The 20,742-nt window shown below is 44.5% G+C and overlaps 1 protein-coding gene across 1 annotated transcript in view; it reads left to right on the top strand.

The window, feature by feature from the left end:
* OTOP1 (otopetrin 1) overlaps positions 1 to 20,742 on the top strand; it is a 251,640-nt gene that overhangs the window by 160,238 nt on the left and 70,660 nt on the right. Inside the window, exons 5-6 of the mRNA XM_058191991.1 lie at positions 1,328 to 2,262; positions 7,588 to 7,801. Coding sequence (XP_058047974.1) covers positions 1,328 to 2,262; positions 7,588 to 7,758 — 1,106 coding nt within the window. The 3' untranslated portion in view covers positions 7,759 to 7,801. The remainder of the gene's footprint in view (positions 1 to 1,327; positions 2,263 to 7,587; positions 7,802 to 20,742) is intronic.

The raw sequence follows: 20,742 nt of genomic DNA, 5'->3' as shown, positions 1-20,742 counted from the left end.
TCCAGTGCTCCAGGAGGTGGCTTCATCCACACCTCTAGGTTTCAATTGCTTCCTGGTTGCTCTCTTTAGTTGATATTGTTTGTACGGTCCCCACAGTAGAGGTAATATCTTCTCCAGGTTGACCAAAATGGCAGATTCTGCCTAATGTCAGACCTGCCTAATGTCAGACCTGCCCCCAAACAAACAATCTCGACTCAAATTGATTGAAGTGAAAATAACTTTTACTAAAGATGTTGGTTGCAGGAAGGTGAGGCAGAATCTGAAGTTCCTGCTCACTGATACAAAGAGCCAAACCCAAAGTTCCCCATCCCTCCCACCCCCCAATTTCCAGTCTGTTGCCACCGAATCCAGGATTGTTGCAATGTGGGAAGCTCTGTTGTTCAGGCTGCTGAAATTTCACACCCAGGGCAAGCAGCCTTGAAGATGCCCAGCATAACTGGTACAATCAGCTCCTGTTTCACATGTCAGCGCCCCCTCCCCATTTCCCATCATTTGATACACAGTGTAGATTGCCCCAAATTCCTCCTCCTTCCCTTCCCCTTTGGTGGCAGGATGCCAGCAAGACACCAGGCCAACGATGGAGATCCTGACGCTAGAAGATCTATGAGGTCCCTTCCAACCCTTTTATTCTGTTAACTTTTTGTCACAGCTTAGCATACAAATTTGGAAAAAATATCACTTTAAGAGACTTGTCATATCTTATTTAAGATAGGAATATTATTTGTTCTTGACTATACAGTACTTATTATTACAGGTAGTCCTCAACTTACAACCATAATTTAGCCCAAAATTGCTGTTGCTAAATTGAATTTTGTTGAGTTGTTAAGTGAATTTTACTCTTATTTTATGACCTTTCTTGCCAGAGTTGTTATGTGAATCACTGCAGTTATTAAGTAAACCACTTAGCATGATTTGTTACATGAATCTAATTTTCTCATTGATCTTGATTGTTAGAAGATCACAAAAGGGGATCACATGATCCCAGGACACTGTAACCATTATAACTATGAGTCAGTTGCCATGCATCTGAATTTTGATCATGTGACCATGGGGATCTGCAATGGTCATAAGTGTGAAAAATGATCAAAAGTCACTTTTTTCAACGCGATTGTAACTTCAAACAGTCATTATATAAATTGTTGTAAGTTGAGAACTGCCTGTATAGAGAACTTCTCTGTGTAATATAAGTTCATAATATATTATGCTAAAATATAACAGTATTTCTATCCTGTTTTAGGAATTTTTAGATAGGAATTCCTTTAGATAGTAATTTTAGGCACTCTGACTAAGAAATGCTTTAATTCTCTTTTTCTTTTCTTTCTGCTAGAGCTGGATGATCATACACCACTTTGCAACTGTACCTACACCACCCTCTGTTCCGTATTTTCCCAAGGAATATATTATTTATATCCCTTCAATATTGAGTATCACATTTTAGCATCCACATTGCTGTACGTGGTCTGGAAAAACATTGGGCGTAAAGTTGAATACCTGCAGCCACATAAGATGCCTTTCAAGTTTCAGGGCACAGTAATAGGCAGCATCTTAGGTCTAATAGTATTTATTACAACAATAGCAGTTGTAGTTGTTTATCTTATTCAGATTGGACGTTCAAAATTAAAGAGTGAACTAGCACTTATTATGTTTTACTTATATGCCATCACAGTACTGGCACTCATGTGTGCAGCAGGCATTGTGGCGATTCTAATCTATAGACTTGAAGACAATTCACTAAATATTTCTAAAAATCCAGCTAGAAAACTTGATGCAGACCTCTTGGTGGGGACAGCCTCAGGCTCCTGGCTTCTTTCCTGGGGTTCTATTCTTGCAATTATCTATGCTCAGTCCCATCCAGCATATACATGGTTCAGTTTGCCCTACTCTGTACTTGTTATCATTGAGAAATATATTCAGAACCTCTTCATAATTGAATCTATACATCGTGAGCATGACAAGAGTAATGATGACATTAAAACTCTGCGAATACTAACAGTGTCCAGTGGAAGCAATCTCTCCCCTGCAGCTTCCTACAAAGAAACCTATAATGGAACAAATGGAAAATTGTCATCCACATTTTATGGAAATAGTTATCCATCTGAGAATAGTTCCAGTTGTGCTTTCCATGAAAACATCAATCAGAGCAAGATTCCAGTCTCTCCATCCTCTCCAGATTTTTCATTCACTCTGAGAAATTTCTCTGTCAACAACAAAAGAAGTATATTGAAGAATATTGCTGTATTTTTATTCTTGTGTAATCTCTCAGTAAGTATTTAAAATAATGCAATTTATTTCTGTAGCAGGACAATTGCCCTCAATATGTTTTGCCTTTAACATTAAGTTCAGCAGAAATTAATGTTAAGCAGAAATCAGAGGATGAAATTCTCCCTACCTATGTAACTTGTCAAGCAGCTGTATGATCACAACCACCAGAGGCCTGATGAACTGTTGGACATTTTGTCCTCGGTCCTTTTATCTTCCAAAGAGTAAGTAAAGATTGAACTGTTTAACTGTTGTAACCTGCTTTTCAACCAACAAAGATAGCCAAATTAGTGTAATAAAAAAAACACACTTCAGTTTCTACTCACAAGCCAGCAACCAAGTATCATTCTCAAAAGGGACAAGAATTGAGAAGCAAGAGTGTTCTAAAATTACAAAATGAACACAGATCTGCTGGGCAAAACATACTATTATATGTTCCCCCCCAAAGGAAGATTTTATCTCCTTTATTATCATCTATAGGCACTAGGGCCGTGATGGCGAACCTATGCCATGTGTGCCAGAAGTGGGATGCAGAGCCATTTCTCCAGGCATGCAGAGCTGTTGCCTGTTGCTCTTCTGGGTTCTGGTGCGCCGGCCAGCTGATTTTCATGTGCATGGGCATGCTAGAAACTAGAAGAGCATGTTCGCTCCAGGAAGATGATCTTCCTGTTTCCAGAGTGCACATGAGCACTATCCAGCTGGTCTGCTTTCTGGCACACATGTGTGCGTGAAGTCCAGCAGCAGGCATGCATGCCAAAAGACACAAAGAGGGGATCCAAGCGGCCACTTCCTAAGAAGCCCCTGCGTGGGCTTCTTGCATGGCCCCAGATGGTCTGAAGCACTGGTGGACCAGCAGGTGGTGAGGGCGGGATGGTGGTGGTGGGCTGCCTGCCTGTGCAGATGACCCTGTGGCCTGGGCTCATTCCCGGTGGGAGCCGCCATTCCCTGGCTGGCGGCAGCGCTCTCGACCCCACCATGGCAGCGGCATGCGCTGGCCAGGGAAGCTCTGAATGCACGGCCTTGCCTGGGCTGTTCCTCACTGGGAGCTGCCATTCCCTGACCAGCGGCAAGGCTCTTGGCCCTGCCACCTTGGCAACGCAATGTGCCAAACACGTGGCCTTGCCTGGGCTCCTCCCCGCTGGGAGCCACCATTCCCTGGCTGGTAGCAGTGCTCATGGCCCTACCACCTCGGCAGTGCCATGTGCTGTCCAGGAAAGAACTGAATGTGCAGCCTTGCTTGGACTCCCCACTGGGAGCCACAGGCTGAGTAGGTATGGCTGATGGGGCTTTGGTGGACCAGCAGCCAATGAGGGCAGGGTAGTGATGGGCTGCCTGTGCAGATGATCCTGTGGCCATCACCCTAGAAGAGCAGCAGCAGTGGCAGCTGCAGAGACAAGGGCAAGAGTGACTGGCCAGCTCATATGCATGGGGCAGCATTTGTTGCCTGGGGGGCCAGCTGCCCCTTCCCCAGCATTGACTGTGGGCATCGCTGCCTCCCCCTGCAGTGGTTGTAGAGTCCGGCTCGGCTGGTGGCACAACAGCAGAGGCCGGGTGGGGGTGCTGTGCTGCCTGTGATTGGGCCCATCGCTCAATTGCTGCCACACCCACTGCTGTGCCACTGGCCAAGCCAATGCTGGGGAAGGAGCTGTGAGCAGGGCAGCCAGCTGCCCAACCAGAAAATTCTGCCCCATGCACCTGAGCCAGCCGGTTGCTCTTGCCCTTCCCCCTGCAGCAGCAGCAGCAGCAGCAGCTGCTGCTGCTGCTGCTGCTATTTTGGGATGGTGCAACTGTGTAGGAGGAATACCAGAGTCAGTGCAGCAACGCCCACAGCCCAGGGGATCCACATGGCTGGTGGAGCAAGCCAAGGGGGGCATCTCAGCCCCGCTTTGATGGTGGCCATGGGGTCATCTGTGCAGGCAGCCCATCATAAACCCTGCCAAAGCCCCACCAGCTGCACCTGTTCAGCCTGTGGTTCCCAGCGGGAAGGATCCTAGGCAAGGCCACCCGTTCGGAGCTTCGCTGGCCAGCTAATGATGCTACCAAGGTGGCGGGGCCAAGAGTGCCTCTGGCTGGGAAACAGCTGTCTAGCCAGGGAACGGTCTGGTACCTGGTTGTCCTCCGGTAAGAGATGCTCCGGCCCTCTTGGAAAAAGTGGGGGTGCATGCGCGGGGCATGAACGCATGTGCAGTGCAGACTGTGCACATGTGCAGTGTGGGGGTGCATGTGCGCATGTGCAATGCGGGGCATATGTGCAGGGGAGTGGCGGATTCGTGTGCAGATGCGCAAATGGGGGTGCGTATTGCATTATGGGTGCCGGCACGCACGAGCGCAACAATGTTCATGTGTTCAGACTTTTGGCATGCAATGCCAAAAAGGTTCGTCATCACTGCACTAGGGGTTACTTAACAATACCATATTAGCCAGCTGACTGAATACGTTTTAAATCAACATTTTCTACTTTTACTAAACTTTGCTTTGCAGTTGAATTACAAATTATGCTAATTAACTTCTAGACACATTAAATTTTTATGTACCAATTAGAAAAACAGATTAAATGTTATTAAAACCAAAATCAGTGCATCACAGTAAACATCCCTATAATTCAATATGATTTTCTAGTTAGCTGAGATTTTTCCTATGGGTCATCAATTCTTCCAAGGCACTGCGCTTTAGAAACAAACAGTTTTTGAAGGATTACTAATTAGTTGAAGGCTTGGAAATACATTCAGAAATGGCTGTAAAGAAGCATTCTGTTTAGAAAGTAGCTTGGTCTTCCATTGGAAATCATCACATCTGGACTGCAGAAATCTGAAGGACCATTAGATGACAGTAGCGAAATTGTGGTGGAAACTCCAGCTAGACTGGGAGATATTAAGAGAGAGGCAAGAGTCTTTTCACTGCAGAAAACAGCATAAAGGTGACCTCCACCAGAATTGCTGAAACCTTATCTGTCCAATTCCAAGGGAATGCAGTTAGTCTGGCAAAATTCTTGTAACATAGGTGACTAACAGCAAAGCTTCTGCTTGAGTCTATTCACAAATAGTTCTGGTTGCTTCTGCCTCACATCCAGTTTCGTTTAGAGTTTTGCAATCCAGTGATCTCTGGAGTTTTGCAACTCAAGTGACTTCAGAACAGGAAAACATGCAAGCTTGGAAGAAAATTTCTCCAGGTTTTATTATATTTTATTTGTTAGATTTTTATCCAAATAAATAACCAGAGCCTTTAAGTAATTTATATTACTTATTATTCCCTCTTGTATATTTTCTTCTGTGGCATTGTGAGTTGGACTGAGATTCCACCAAGGACCTCTGTGGCTCAGACTGGTAAGACAGTCTGTTATTAACAGCAGCTGCCTGCAATTATTGCAGGTTCAAGCCCCACCAGGCCCAAGGTTGACTCAGCCTTCCATCCTTTATAAGGTAGGTAAAATGAGGACCCAGATTGTTGGGGGCAATAAGTTGACTTTGTATATAATATACAAATGGATGAAGACTATTGCTTGACATAGTGTAAGCCGCCCTGAGTCTTCGGAGAAGAGCGGGATATAAATGCAAATTTTTTTAAAAAAGGTACTTCCATTGTGGGAAGGGGAGTGCTAAAAAGTCATTCTACAAATATGTATGGTATACCAATATAAAAAAGAACAAATATTGGAAATACTCAATTCAGTCCTTTTATTCAAGAGACTATAAATGCCCCAGGAGTTTTCTCTAAGTAGCAGATTAAAATAGATACCATTCGATATTCTATACAGTACTTCTCCCCGCCTCCATGCTTTCAAAAGTTGAAGACTGGTAAAGAAAGGAACATTTTTTGAGACAGTGACATTTTTCTCCACAAAAAGTGATTACTGCAGTTCTAACAGGTCTGCAAATAAACAAACCTGTTCATAAGAAAAAAAAATAAGAACATGGATGTAATCGTCCTTCCTAGGTCTGTTCATAAGAGCAGTAAAGTGTGAAGATTTCCAAAACCCTCTGGCTCCAGTTCTGATACATTTCAAGCTGAGTATATCCTGAACAATCTTGTCCTCTCTTTATCAATAATTAATTACCCAGCTAGCCCACTGGAAAGCTCTAGACAGTTTCTTTCCATCCAACAAGGATAAAATGTTCGGAGTTGTTTTAATGTTGCATAGTAGAATGCGGAGACCTAGGCTAAAGTCCCCCCTCAGCTGGGAAGCTCCCTAGGTTATTGCAGTAGGGAAAAATAGGATGAGGGAATCTTAGCCACCATGAATGAAAGACTGGACATAACTCCAATTAACAGTAACAGCCATTTACCAGCAAAAGAGCCAGCCTCACCGAATGGTGGAGTTTCGTATGCTGGGGGTGGGTGGGAGGCGGGATATGAGGGATGCTGAGGTAATAGATTCCTGCACAAGATGCTTTCTGGTGTCCCATTCAACTTTGCATCTGTGATTCTATGGAAAATATGAGATACAGATGCAGGATTTGGATCTTGGCAGTTTGGAATGATAAAGGTCAAGGAGCATGTTCCTAGCAAGACTAATGCTGGATTCCATTTAGAATAAAATAACTAAATTTTACTATAGGCAAAACAGTATGAGGGTACCTTGGTAGACCAATCAGATATAGCATTAAAAGCAACAATAATGAGGTCAGAAATGTAAATGCATTTAATAATAAAATATTTTTAGAATGTCCTAGGAGATCATGAAGTGATTGGTCCAGAAAAAAATTCATGTACTGGCAGTTGCAAAAAAAAAAAAAAAAAGACAGGTGCTGTGCCTGACAAGGTCAGTTATGCCCTACAATGGCTTATGAAGTACAATGAGTCTCCTTGCTTTTTTTTTTGTTGTTGTTTACATTTATATCCCGCCCTTCTCCGAAGACTCAGGGCGGCTTACAGTGTATAAGGCAATAGTCTCATTCTATTTGTATATTTTTTACAAAGTCAACTTATTGCCCCCCAACAATCTGGGTCCTCATTTTACCTACCTTATAAAGGATGGAAGGCTGAGTCAACCTTGGGCCGGGCTTGAACCTGCAGTAATTGCAGGCTACTGTGTTCTAATAACAGGCTTCTCATAGCTATTATTAAAATTATTTATTTTGTTCAATTAATATTGAACGTTTTATTGTTTTTTTCAGTGTATAATTTTAAACCTAAGAAAAAGATTTTGAAACCAGGACAAAGATTACATGGCCATGTGAACAAATACACAATACAAAATAAAATTTAGAATTCTGCAACTGAATTTTTAGTTAAATTATATGAATCAAGCTGAAAAATATTGTTCCCATCATAATCTCACAGATAACTTTTAATCTAGATTTTTTTTTAAAAAGTGTTCTTTTTTTATAGCTTTGGATTCCACAAGCTTTTGGTTGCCGCCCTGAATATGACAATGGCCTGGAAGAAATAGTTTTTGGATTTGAACCTTGGATCATTGTGGTGAATCTTGCAATGCCCTTTTCCATTTTCTACCGGATGCATTCAGCAGCCTCCCTGTTTGAGGTTAGCTGCAAAATGTAAATTGTATAATTTCATCAAGAAGGAAGGATGAAAGGCTGGGAAGGTAAATATGCTTCATAGATCTTGAAGATCCAAGATCATTTAAATGAATTCTTTTGCCAACTCTTCGCTCGCTTTTGGGGAAATTTAAGCAAACATTAATACATCTGTAAAAGCATTGGCCAATTCACAGTTGCAGATTTTTAAAAAAGAGATGATTTGGCACTTAAATGGGCATGGATGTTACATCCCGCCCCCCCATAACTTCCAATGTCAAGGAAGTCAAGGAAAAGAGTATGTTTTTGTAAGCTGCTGCCAGGTGCCAAATGAGCATCTCTGCTCTCTTTAAATTTTATGTTCCCTTCTGAACAGGGATGTCTCTACAATGCCAAGCTCAAAGGACATCCAGAACAGGGATGTCTCTACAATGCCAAGCTCAAAGGAATGTTTGAGACTGCAGACTATGTCAAGGACAACATTGCAGAATTTTTCTTCAATAGCATGAAGCCACTATTTGAAAAAAAAATTAGTTCCCTGTAAACTGTACTTGCAGTTTTCATATGTTCTAAGCAATTTTTAACATATAATGAAAAATGAAATGAAAAAGCAGTATTCCTACCAAAATACTGTATACCCAGTGGTGGGATTCAAATTTTTTAACAACCGGCTCTGTGGGCGTGACTTATTTTGGGGGCGGGTGGGCGGTGGCTTGGTAGTCATGTGACTGGGTGGGCGTGGCTTGGTGGTCATGTGACCGGGTGGCTATGTGCATAGGGACTACTCAGAGGGCTGAAAAAAGTCATTTCTGACCGGTCCTCGCACTTTTGACCAGTCCTCACACTTATGACCATGCTTACATTTATGCCCATACTCACATTTATGCCCGTTGCAGCATTCTTAACAACCGTGTCACTCATTTCACAACTGTGGTGCTTCATGTGACCGGGTGGGCATGGCCAGGTGGTCATGTGACATCGTTTCTTTGCCCTAATGACAGTCTTTTGCAATGGTCATAAGTGTGAAAAACGGTCATAAGTCACTTTTTTCAGTGCCATTGTAACGGTTGTAAGTCAAGGATGACCTATACAAAAATACAAAAAGTTTCATTAGATTAGAAATATCTGCAAACTGGAGTTACAAATCAGGCAGGGTGCCAGAGCACCTTGAGGAATTAAAATAGTTAAAATGCAATGATAACTATCAGCAGCCAACTCTTGATCATAAAGTGAAACCCTTTAGCAGAGAGATCATTTAAGCTCTTCAGAATGAAGCAAAGGAGCAAACACAATAGCTGTTGCTTGTTAAACCAATTACCAGAACAAATAGACACAGGAACTAGTCAGATTTCTGCTTCTTTTCAGGAACAGAGATTAATTTTTTTCCTTCCAAACAAAGCTGAATAGGGAAAATTATCTCACCACTAACACAGGATTAAACTTCACCAAAAACCAGTTTTAGACCAAAAGTCAGCAAGGGTATGTAAACTCACATTTGAATGTCAATCAAATAGCTAATAAGCCTTGCTGAATGTCACTCATCTTGGTTCCATGTCGTTAAAAGCTTCTGCTTCATTATTTAATTATTTCTTCAAAGTGCTGGTCATTGCATCCTGGCTGGAAGAACTCCATCAGGGGAGTATTTCTTCCCAACAGTGGTGTAAAAAGCTTAAAACAACCCTTCCCCTTTAAGAAAATCCCCTCCCAAAAAACCCTCCAAGAAGCTCCAGAACTGGAAGCAACAGTAAAAGTGTAATAAGAGTTAACTGAGAGGCAGTTTTTGTAAGCAGGGCAATAAAGTTTTCTTACAGAATTAACTCTTTAAAGTGGAAAAAAACAAAAGATTTCTTCTAACAACAGGTTCTCTGAACTGCTTAACTACTTAACAACTGGTAGATCCCATCACTGTGTACACCGATATTAATATTACTAATAATAATTACAGCAATAATTACTAATAAATATTCAGCAGTGTCATTGATTACATTCATCCGCAAAGGTAGGGAATTCAGAATTATAAAATTTAAGCCTCTGCTTGTAAAAGGGGAGAAATAACACCAAATACAGGTAGTTGTAAGTGTGGAAAATGGTCATAAGTCACTTTTTTTAGTGTTGTAACTTTGAATGGTCACTAAATAAATATAAATTGAGGACTATTTATATAGCAGTGAAACATTTTGAACATATTGATAATCAGCATGAACTGATAGAACATAAATGTAATTTTTTTCAGAACTCTTTTCTTCTAAAAAAAGTATGAAATATTGTGTTTCTTGAAAAATAAGACCTATCCTGAAAATTAAGATTTTTACATGTATGCCTTATATAAGCTCTACCCTCAAAATAAGCCCTTGTTAAGACCCTGCCCACTCCATCCCACCATCTGATTGTACAAAGTGAGGCAAGGTGCATGTGTAGAATCAAGCTGGGGTGGGGGGGTGGAGCTACCCCCCACCCCCGCTTACCTTAGGACCACCACAGTGACTTCTGTGGCTGCTTGAGGCCCAATGCCACATGGCGCATTGTGCCAGTGCCACCACTTGTGACAGGATGCCGTGTGCCTCATTGCACCAGTGCCGCTCGCAGCAGGACACCCCATGGCTGGTGCCACTGCTTTAAGGCTTGTTCTTGAGCAGCCAAAATAAAGCCTTCAGTTTCTTTCTTCAATATCCCTGATCTCAACCAGCTCCATGTTAGCTTTGTATCTGCCTTTCTTTCAATGTCCTTCAGGTATTTACTGTGCATAGGCTTTTTTTTCCAGTTAGAAACTAGATGCTTAATTGGGTTTTTTTCCTCGATATTCACTTTCAATCTTGTTGTTTTCAAGAGGTTTCTCTTGTTCACCTCCTTCAGCAAAGGCTCTTTTGCTTTTTTTTTTTTTGGTAGTCATTTAAGCTATCTTTTTCCTCTTCCAGTTTCACCTTGAAGAGAGTCCTCTGCCACTCTCAAATCTTGACAAATACAATAAATCAATATCACTTTTTGGGTGCAGAACATGGTGCATTTTCATTAGTTTTCTTGGTTTTTTATCTAAGTTATATTCTAGCTGAGTCCAATCAATTATTCCAGTTGAGTGTTGTATTATAGGCACTGCCCAGGTGTTAATTGCCTTTGTGATATTTCCTCTACTGAGCTTTGATCTCAAGATTTTCCAGACTCACATTATGTATTTTGTTGAAATACATTGATTCTTGTTGAATGATTCTTTTCTTTTATGTACACATGCAACAAGCACATGCACCAAGACAAATTCCATGTACTTGGCCAATAAAGAATTCTATTCTGTTCTAAATAGCTTCCTTGACTTGTTTGTGCAACAGGTCAGAAGTTTCCAAAACTTCTAAGTACTCGTACCCTTCTGCTGTTACAGCTTTTATCAACTCTTTGTTATCAAATTTGAATCCATCATCTTCAACAATTTTTCCTGCCTTAATAGCAATTATTGCACATTTGTCAATGCCAAACTGCATTTCAATGTCTCTGCTAGACTCCTCAGTGCTTTTCAAGAGTGAGCTCAATTCAGCTTTTGTTTTTCCAAACAATTTAAAATCATCCATGTAAAGCAAATGGGAAATTTTCAACCCTTTTTTGTCTTAGTCAAAATGCTTGTTAGTCGTGCCATCAAAAATACAAATAACAAAGGTGACAAGGAACCACCTTGGAAAACTCCTCATTTGATTTCAACTTTACCAAGTTCTTTTCCACAGGCCATCAACTTAGTTTGCCATAGTTTCATGGGAGTCTTCAGGAATTTCTGAATGTTGCTGCTAATTCCAAAAATATCTAAGTATTTCTCAATCCTTGCTATGTGGAACAGAATCAAATGCTTACTTATAATAAATTCAGACCATGAACAACTTTGTTGTCTTTTCTATGAATTCTTTAAGACCAGTTTATCAATCATCAGTTGGTCTTTGTTTCCTCTTGAATTTTTGCAGCACCCTTTCTGTTCTACAGGCAACAAATCCTTGTTTTCCAAATATCCATAAATTTGGTTTGCAATAATGCCTGTAAGTAATTTGTATGTTATTGGAAAGAAAAGTTATTGGTCTGTAATTTTCAGGTTTATTTCCTTTTCTGCATCCTTCTGAATCAAAAATGTTCTGATTGTTAGCTATTTTTCACTTTCTGCTGTTTCCGGAACCTGATTTATCTGGTTTGCTAATCTTGGATGCAAACCTCAGTGATTTCAACAGAATCCATGCAGCTCAACTAAACCAGGGGCACTGTTAGGTCCCATAAATTTATTTTATTTATTTATTTATTATTTAAATTTTTATACCGCCCTTCTCCCGAAGGACTCAGGGCGGTTTACAGGCAGATAAAATAAACAGTACTATTACAAAATAAATACTATTAAAATACCACTAAAAAACTTATTCAATTTGGCCGTAATTAAAATTTAGCAAATAATAAAACCCATTAAAAACCCATTTAAAACCCATTTAAAACCCCTTAAAAACCCACGAATTTAAAAACTAATCCAGTCCTGCGCAGATGAATAAATGTGTTTTAAGCTCGCGACGGAAGGTTCGGAGGTCCGGAAGTTGACGAAGTCCTGGGGGGAGTTCGTTCCAGAGGGTGGGGGACGCCACAGAGAAGGCCCTTCCTGGGTGTCGCCAGACGACACTGTCTCGCTGACGGCACCCTGAGGAGTCCCTCTCTGTGAGAGCGCACGGGTCGGTGAGAGGTATCCGGTAGCAGTAGGCGGTCCCGTAAGTAACCCGGCCCTATGCCATGGAGCGCTTTGAAGATGTTCACCAAAACCTTGAAGCGCACCCGGAAGGCCACAGGCAGCCAGTGCAGTCTGCGCAGGATAGGTGTCACCCGGAGCCACGAGGCTCCCTCTATCACCCGCAGCTGCATTCTGGACTAACTGAAGCCTCCGGATGCCCTTCAAGGGGAGCCCCATGTAGAGAGCATTGCAGTAATCCAGGCGAGACGTCACGAGGGCGTGAGTGACCGTGCACAGGGCATCCCGGTCTAGAAAGGGGCGCAACTGGCGCACCAGGCGAACCTGGTAAAAAGCTCTCCTGGAGACGGCCGTCAAGTGATCTTCAAAAGACAGCCGTTCATCCAGGAGGACGCCCAGGTTGCGCACCCGTTCCATCGGGGCCAATGACTCGCCCCCAACAGTCAGCCGAGGACTCAGCTGACTGTACCGAGATGCCGGCATCCACAGCCACTCTGTCTTGGAGGGATTGAGCCTGAGCCTGTTTCTCCCCATCCAGACCCGTACGGCTTCCAAGCACCGGGACAACACTTCGATAGCTTCGTTGGGGTGGCCCGGTGTGGAAAAGTACAGCTGGGTGTCATCAGCGTACAGCTGGTACCTCACACGAAGCCACTGATGATCTCACCCAGCGGCTTCATATAGATGTTGAACAGAAGGCGAGAGGATCGACCCCGCGCCACCCCACAAGTGAGGTGTCTCGGAGCCGACCTCTGCCCCCCTGTCAACACCGTCTGCGACCGATCGGAGAGATAGGAGGAGAACCACCGATAAACGGTGCCTCCCACTCCCAATCCCTCCAACCGGCGCAGCAGGATACCATGGTCGATGGTATCAAAAGCCGCTGAGAGGTCTAATAGGACCAGGGCAGAGGAGCATCCTCTATCCCTGGCCCTCCAGAGATCATCCACCAACGCGACCAAAGCCGTCTCAGTGCTGTAACCGGGCCGGAAGCCAGACTGGAACGGGTCTAGATAGACAGTTTCATCCAGGTGCAAGGGAAACTGATATGCCACCATACTCTCTACAACCTTCGCCACGAAGGGAAGGTTGGAGACCGGACGATAATTACCTAAAACAACCGGGTCCAGGGAAGGCTTCTTGAGGAGGGGTCTCACCACCGCCTCTTTCAAGGCGGTCGGAAAGACTCCCTCCACCAAGGAAGCGATCGTAATAGCCTGGAGCCAGCCTCGTGTCACCTCCTGAGTGGCCAGTACCAGCCAGGAGGGGCACGGGTCCAGGATATCCCTATCAGGATACTGCCATTCTGGTGGGGAGGGCCTGGATGCATTTCTCACTTTATAATCATTTTCCTGTTGCCTGTTTATCCTGTACTCTGATTTACCTTCCTGGGAATGTAAGGGGGAGGGATTGAATTGAGGCCACCTGTTTTGTCTTAGCACCGGAGCCTCCAGCAAGCAATGCTTGAGAACAACTTATTACCTTCTCAGCCTGAGGTTCTCAAAACAACTTCACACCTGTGGATTGGCTTGTCCTACAACAGACTGATCTATCTTTTTAACCTAACGGAATTGTGCAGGAATCCTCAGATCCTGCTTTCTTTGTCTAGCTATCACTTTCTCTCAATAAAAGTTTTCTTTTGAAATGCCAATCATTTCAAGAGTTCTACTTTCTTGAATAGAGAGGAAAGGCAAGTCCTTACATTAAGCAGGATCTCCAAAATGGGCAACCCAGAGAAGCATTGCTCCACTGAGGAGACCTTGCAAGCCATGTCTGAGCAAGGCAGCAAGCATGGAGACAGAGAATGCAGAGGTGAGACTACCACGACCATCCAGCTGGATGCAACCTCTGGATGCTCTACTAAACAAGCTGCTGCCCTGGAGAACCCAGTGAAGCCGAGATGCTCGATCAGAGTGGGAAGAAAGACAGCTGGAATGGAAGAAACAAAGGTGTCAACCTCACCTGGGATGGCCAGTAATCGGGCTGGAAGTGTGAACTGGAAGGATCATGAGGACCTAGCCGAAGAGTTGGTCCAGGACGAGTGACTCAAGAGAAACATCATGCTCTTTGTGATGGAGATTTTTGAAACCTGAGAGCCCGGGGTGAGTTGAGCCACTGAGACGGAGGAGACAAAGCAGCTGCAGCAACCAATAGAGCCAGAGCTGGCACCCCAGTCCCCCATTGTAGACCAAGCAGATGGGGCAGGCAGAGTGGCCGCCACCTTGGAAAACCCATCACGCTTAGCACCAATCCCTGCAAACATCTCAGGACCAATGAGAGCCCCACAATTGGAACAGAAAACACCACCCCTGGGCATCAAGTACAATGGCGACCCACAGCAACAGGGTTTCTTCCTGGCACATTTCCAAACCCAGGGCACCTGAATCAGAGTTGTCACCCTGGCCCTAGAGGGGGCAGCGGCTAGGTAGATGGTGATCCTCCACAATGGAAATGCCCCTGAATTCCAGAACTTTGTTTCATGATGGCACTCTGCCACAGGTTTGAAGATCCACTAGCAGATTGAAAAGCTCGTGATTACATCAGAACAGTGAAGCAGGGCTACCAGCTGAATACACCAAAGAATTCTGAGACTTTGCATGTTGCATGGACTGGCCAGAAGACATTCTACTAAGCTGGTTCAAAGATGGGCTGAACGATGACCTCTACCATGTCTGCCTAGCTCACGGAGCTCCAAATCACCTCCATGACTGGTTCATCCTGACAGAGGAAGTGGAAATCGATCTAGCCAGAAACCAGTACTGACCTGGGAGAACCTGGAAGAGATTACCGCCCAAGGAAGTGAGAGCTATTCAAGCCTCAGGTTGCCCCCTCACCATGATCAACTGCCTGCTTCAAGTGTGGAAAGGATGGGCATTGTGCAGCTGAGTGCCATTTGAAGACACTGGTCCAGAACCCCGAATGCTTGTCAAGCAGGAAGTGGCAAAGACTACCCTGCATGGGAAGCACCTCACTGAGAAGCAGGGAGGTTATGGAGTTCTGCCCCTTAGCAAACCCAGAGAAGGGAACTCCTACCCCACCACAGGAGGACCTTGGCCCCTTCAGAAGTGACTCCAAAGATGACCAGTCTGGTAAGCAAACCAGTCGAGCCAGTCACATTGCCCCTAAGACTATTCATCCCCAGCCAAAAAAAGAGAGTAAAACTTTCTACCCTCCTGGACTCGGGTGTACCAGATGCTTAATAAGCCCAACCCTAGTGGGGAGAGTGGGCATTCTCCTGTGGAAGCTAAAAACTCCTATTTTATTTTGTCAGCTAGACAGGTCAGTTGAGGGTGGGAAACTGGCCACTTTTGCTATTGAACCCTTGGAAACAACCATGGGAGCCCACGATTATTATTATTTATTATTATTTATTAGATTTTTATACCGCCCTTCTCCCGAAGGACTCAGGGCAGTTCACAGCCATAATAAAACATAGACAATATACAAATAAAAACAAAGATTAAAAAACTTATTATATAATTGGCTAAAATTTTAAACAATATACCGTTAAAAAAAACCCTAAAAATTTATATCGAAATATGAATATTAAAATTAAATCTTTAAAATTATAAAATTGTAAAATTTAAAATTACGAAGCCAGTCCCGCGCGAATAAACAAATAGGTCTTCAGCTCGCGGCGGAAAGTCCAAAGGTCAGGCAGTTGACGCAATCCAGGGGGAAGATCATTCCAGAGGGTAGGAGCCCCCACAGAGAAGGACCTTCCCCTGGGGACCACCAGCCGACATTGCTTGGCGGACGGCACCCTGAGAAGCCCCTCTCTGTGTGAGCGTACAGGTCGGTGGGAGCTGTTTGGTAGCAGAAAGCGGTCCCGTAAGTACCCTGGCCCTAAGCCATGGAGCGCTTTAAAGGTAGTAACCAACACCTTGAAGTGCACCTGAGAGACCACAGGCAGCCAGTGCAGTCTGCGCAGGAGTGGTGTTACATGGGAGCCACGTGTGGCTCTCTGGGTGCTCTTCAAGGGGAGCCCCATGTAGAGAGCATTGCAATAATCCAGGTGGGAGGTAACAAGAGCGTGAGTGACCGTGCATAGGGCATCCCGGTCAAGGAAGGGGCGCAACTGGTGGATCAGGCGAACCTGATGAAAAGCTCTCCTGGAGACAGCCGTCAAATGATCTTCAAACGACAGCCGTTCATCCAGGAGAATGCCCAAGTTGCGCACCCTTTCCATTGGGGCCAATGCGTCGCCCCCAACAGTCAGCTGCAACTGCAGCTGGCTGTACCGGGGTGCCGACATCCACAGCCACTCCGTCTTGGAGGGATTGAGCTTGAGCCTGTTTCTCCCCATCCAGACCGTATGGCTTCCAGGCACCGGGCAGTACTTCGATAGCTTCGTTGGGGTGGCCTGGGGTGGAAAAGTATAGCTGCGTATCGTCAGCGTACAGTTGGTACCTCACCCCAAAACCACTGATGATCTCACCCAGCGGCTTCATATAGATGTTGAACAGGAGAGGATAAAAGACTGACATTTATTGTAGCACCTGGAATGGAGTGGCCACAGGTTCTGGGGCTCACCTGGCTGAAGTGGTAAAACCACAGACTGAAAAGAGGGGATTTTAAGATCCCAGTGGGGAGTGACAAGACCCAATAACCATGGGGAGGAACTGGGAAAGCCTCAGAAAGAAAACAGCTGCTGCGGGGAAGGGTGAACCGCCACAAGGCATTCCTCAGGAATACAGAGACTTAATTGAAGTGTTCAGCGAAGAGAGCTCTGATGAGCTCACCCACCCACCCCCATCGCACCACAGACTGTGTAGTTGAAATATTTCTGGGGGTGAAGCCAAAGCTGTACTGCATGTCCCCATAGGAATTTGAGGAATTGCAGGCTGTCATTAACAAAAATTTAGCCTGGGGTTTCATCCAACCATCCCAACCCAAAATAGTGGCTTTGGTGATGTTCCGGGACAAGAAAGATGGGTCTTTATGCTTATGTGTTGATTATAAGAGTCTGAACACAGTTAGTATGGAGAAGGTATACCCCCTTCCCCACATTAGGACACATTAGCCCACCTTTCCAAGGGGAAGATTTTCTCTAAGTTGGACATGCAGGAAGCCTACTACAGGGTCAGAATTAGGTGAAGGAGACAAATGAAAAATCGCTTTCAATACCCCACTAGGGTGCTTCCAGGCCAACGTACTCCTATTCGGACTGCAGGGAGCCTCAGAAGTTTTCATGCAGTTAATAAATGAGGTGCTCCATGAGCACCTCTACAAAGGGATTTTGGTGTACTTAGATTACATTTTAATCTACACCTAGATAAAAGTGGAGCATGTAAAACTTGTTCGTGCGGTCCTGAACAAATTCTGTGCTGCAAAGCTTTACGCAAAACTGTCAAAGTGTGAATTTAAAAAGGAAAGGATAGACTACTTAGGGTATCAAATCTCCCATGAAGGAGTAGAAGTGGACCCTGAGAAAGAGCAGGCAGTGGATGAATCTCCCCGCATGCGTAGAAAGCTACAAAGTTTCCCCAGGTTTGCTAACTTTTACCGAAAATTTATCCCAGCATTTGCACAAATTGCATTTCCAATTACTAAGGTGGAAGGGGTAAATACAAACCGAGTCTGAACTGGACCATAGAGTGCCAAGTGGCATTTGAAAAGGTAAAGAGACTGTTTTGAGCAGAACCAGTGCTGAAGCACCCAGATTCAGGAAAACCTTTTATCATTCAGGTGGATGCCAGTAACATGGCAGTCAGGGCGATCCACCTCCAAGAGAATGAGCAAGGCCAATTACAGCCATGTGCATACACCTTCAAAAAATTAACAGATACAGAATAGAGATGGGCAGTTTGGGAAAAAGGTGTATGCTGTCCACTGGGCCCTCCTCACGAGGCATTTTCTGGAATGGAGTAAAATCCCCTTCCAAGTATGGATTAACCATAAGAATCTGGAGGCCCTTAAGACCTTGCAGAAACTATCCCAAAGCAAGTACACTGGGCCCAATAGTTCAAAAGTTTTGATTTCACCCTCAAATACCTTCCTGGGGAGAAGAATTTTCTAGCTGACACCTTATCCAGAATGCCACATTACAACAGCGTAAAATCAGAAGTGGTCAAACCTCAGCTTGACCACTTTAGCAGCTAAAGTGATGACCAAGGCACAAGCAAAAGACAATGCCGCCACCCAGGTGTTTAAACAAGCCCTCCTCACCGAAGAGTGGTTTCAGGCCCATAAGGACACTTGTTTATTAAAAGACGGCCTGGACTGGATGGAGGAAAGTTCCAGCTAGCCAGAGACTTAGCCTTATGTGAACCTACCATTACTCAAAACTAGCCGGACACTTCAGATTTGTAAAAATGTTACACCTGATAAAGAGGCAATTCTGGTGGACGTCATTGAAGAAAGATATAGAGAGCTACATAGCCAGTTACCCAATCTGTGCAGCTGCAAAGAGAAGGCAGAGGAAACCTCAGGACTATTACAAACCGTGGCCGAGCCTTCAGCACCCTGGGGAGAGATCTCTATGGATTTCATTATAGAACTGCCCAAAAGTGCAGGAAATATTGTCATTTGGGTAGTGACTGACTTATTCTCCAAGCAGGTTCACTTTATACGTTGCCAGAAGATTCCCACTGCAAAATCCCTGATGAAAATGTTCCTATACCACATATATTACTTACAAGATGCCCCCCCAAAGGATTATATCTGACTGGGGAGTCCAATTCATGTCAAAGTACTGAGGGGCTTTCCTAATCAGGGCCTGAGTTTGAGTCATCATCATCAAACAAATGGCGGGATGGAATGCACAAACTCAGTTCTAGAGTAGTACCTAAGATGATTCATCAACGACCAACAGGACAATTGGACTGACCTCCTGCCTTTTACAGAGGTGACCTACAATAATGCAGTACACTCGAGCACAGGATTCAGCCCATTTAGAGTAGCTACTGGCCAAGGATTCAGTGCGAGAACTACCAGTAGAAGAGCCTACCATACCCACCCTTAATGTTCTGACAGAGCTCCCCAAATACTACAAACACTCTGAAGTTAACTCGAAGGTTCCTTTATTAGGAGCTCCAGCAACCCCGGCAAAAAATTTCTCTCTCACCGCAGGCTAATGTCCAGCCGATCAGGAGATGAATAGTTGTCTGCCACATCTATTCATCTCTGCCCCCTGCCTTTTATCCCCAGAGCTAGGGTGGGGCTTCGCTAGCAGTGGTGGCACTTCCTTCCCAAGGATCGGCCCACAGATTTCCACTGTTCTCCTCTCTGCCTCCTGCGCATTCGCACATTAGGCACTGGACCCAGCTGTTCCTCCTCTTCTTCATCAGCCACCTCCAGACCTAGGGGCTGTTGACTCTCCATCTGAGGGGCTGATTGATGGCCCAAGCTTTCCCTCTGTCTCTCTTTTTGCCAGCTCTATTCCCTCTTCCCCCTTGGAGTTCTCAGATTGCCTTGATGCTGACCCTGACTCCCACGTCTCCTCCTCCTCTGATTCAGCTGCTGGAGGGGCCAGCGGCCGAAAGCCACAACACTTAAGGAGTGGATACACCAACCATAAAATGTTAGGCCAGTGATAAGAAAAGCACTTCAGGATGCCAGAACAGCCTTTAAGGCACAAGCAGACAAAAAGGGAACAGAATCAGAACAGTTCAAGGTAGGGGATAGGGTGTACTTGTCCACTAAATTCCTGCAATCCTTACAACCCTCAAAGAAATTAGAGCCCAAATTTATAGGACCTTTTCCCATCATACGAATTATAAATCTAGTGACAGTTGAGCTACTGCTGGCTACAAGTGCACCCAGTATTTCATTGCAGCCTGCTAAAACATGAAATTACCTCTCCACTCAGACCACCCCCCCTCCTCTTATCATGGTTGAAGGAGAGCAGCACTTTGAGTTCAGGAAAATACTTGATTCACATACATACCATGGAGCCATGCAATACTTAGTATCCTGAAAACTGGAAACCCCCCTCCGAAAACGAATAGGTGGCCAAAAGACATATCAGGGCTTCCAAACTGCTAAAAAAGTTCCATACGCAATACCCTGACAACCCTAACTAAACTATTGCTCTATTTTTCTCCTTGTTTCTTTTCCAGGTGTACTTCTCCTAGGGTGGCAGCATGTCAGGTCCCATAGATCCCTATCGGGATGCTGCCATTCCAGTGGAGAGGGCCTGGATGCATTCCTCACTTTATAACCTTTTCCCTGTTGCCTGCTTATCCTGTACTTTGATTTACTTTCCTGGGAATGTAAGGGGAGGTAGGGATTGAATTAAGGGCCAATCTGTTTTGTCTTAGCACCTCCAGCAAGCAACGCCTGAGAACAACTTCTTATCAACTTTTTAGCCTGAGG

Source organism: Ahaetulla prasina, chromosome 8 (assembly GCF_028640845.1).
Source record: "Ahaetulla prasina isolate Xishuangbanna chromosome 8, ASM2864084v1, whole genome shotgun sequence".
In the NCBI taxonomy this organism is placed as follows: domain Eukaryota; kingdom Metazoa; phylum Chordata; class Lepidosauria; order Squamata; family Colubridae; genus Ahaetulla; species Ahaetulla prasina.
This window is presented reverse-complemented; position numbering and strand designations above follow the sequence as displayed.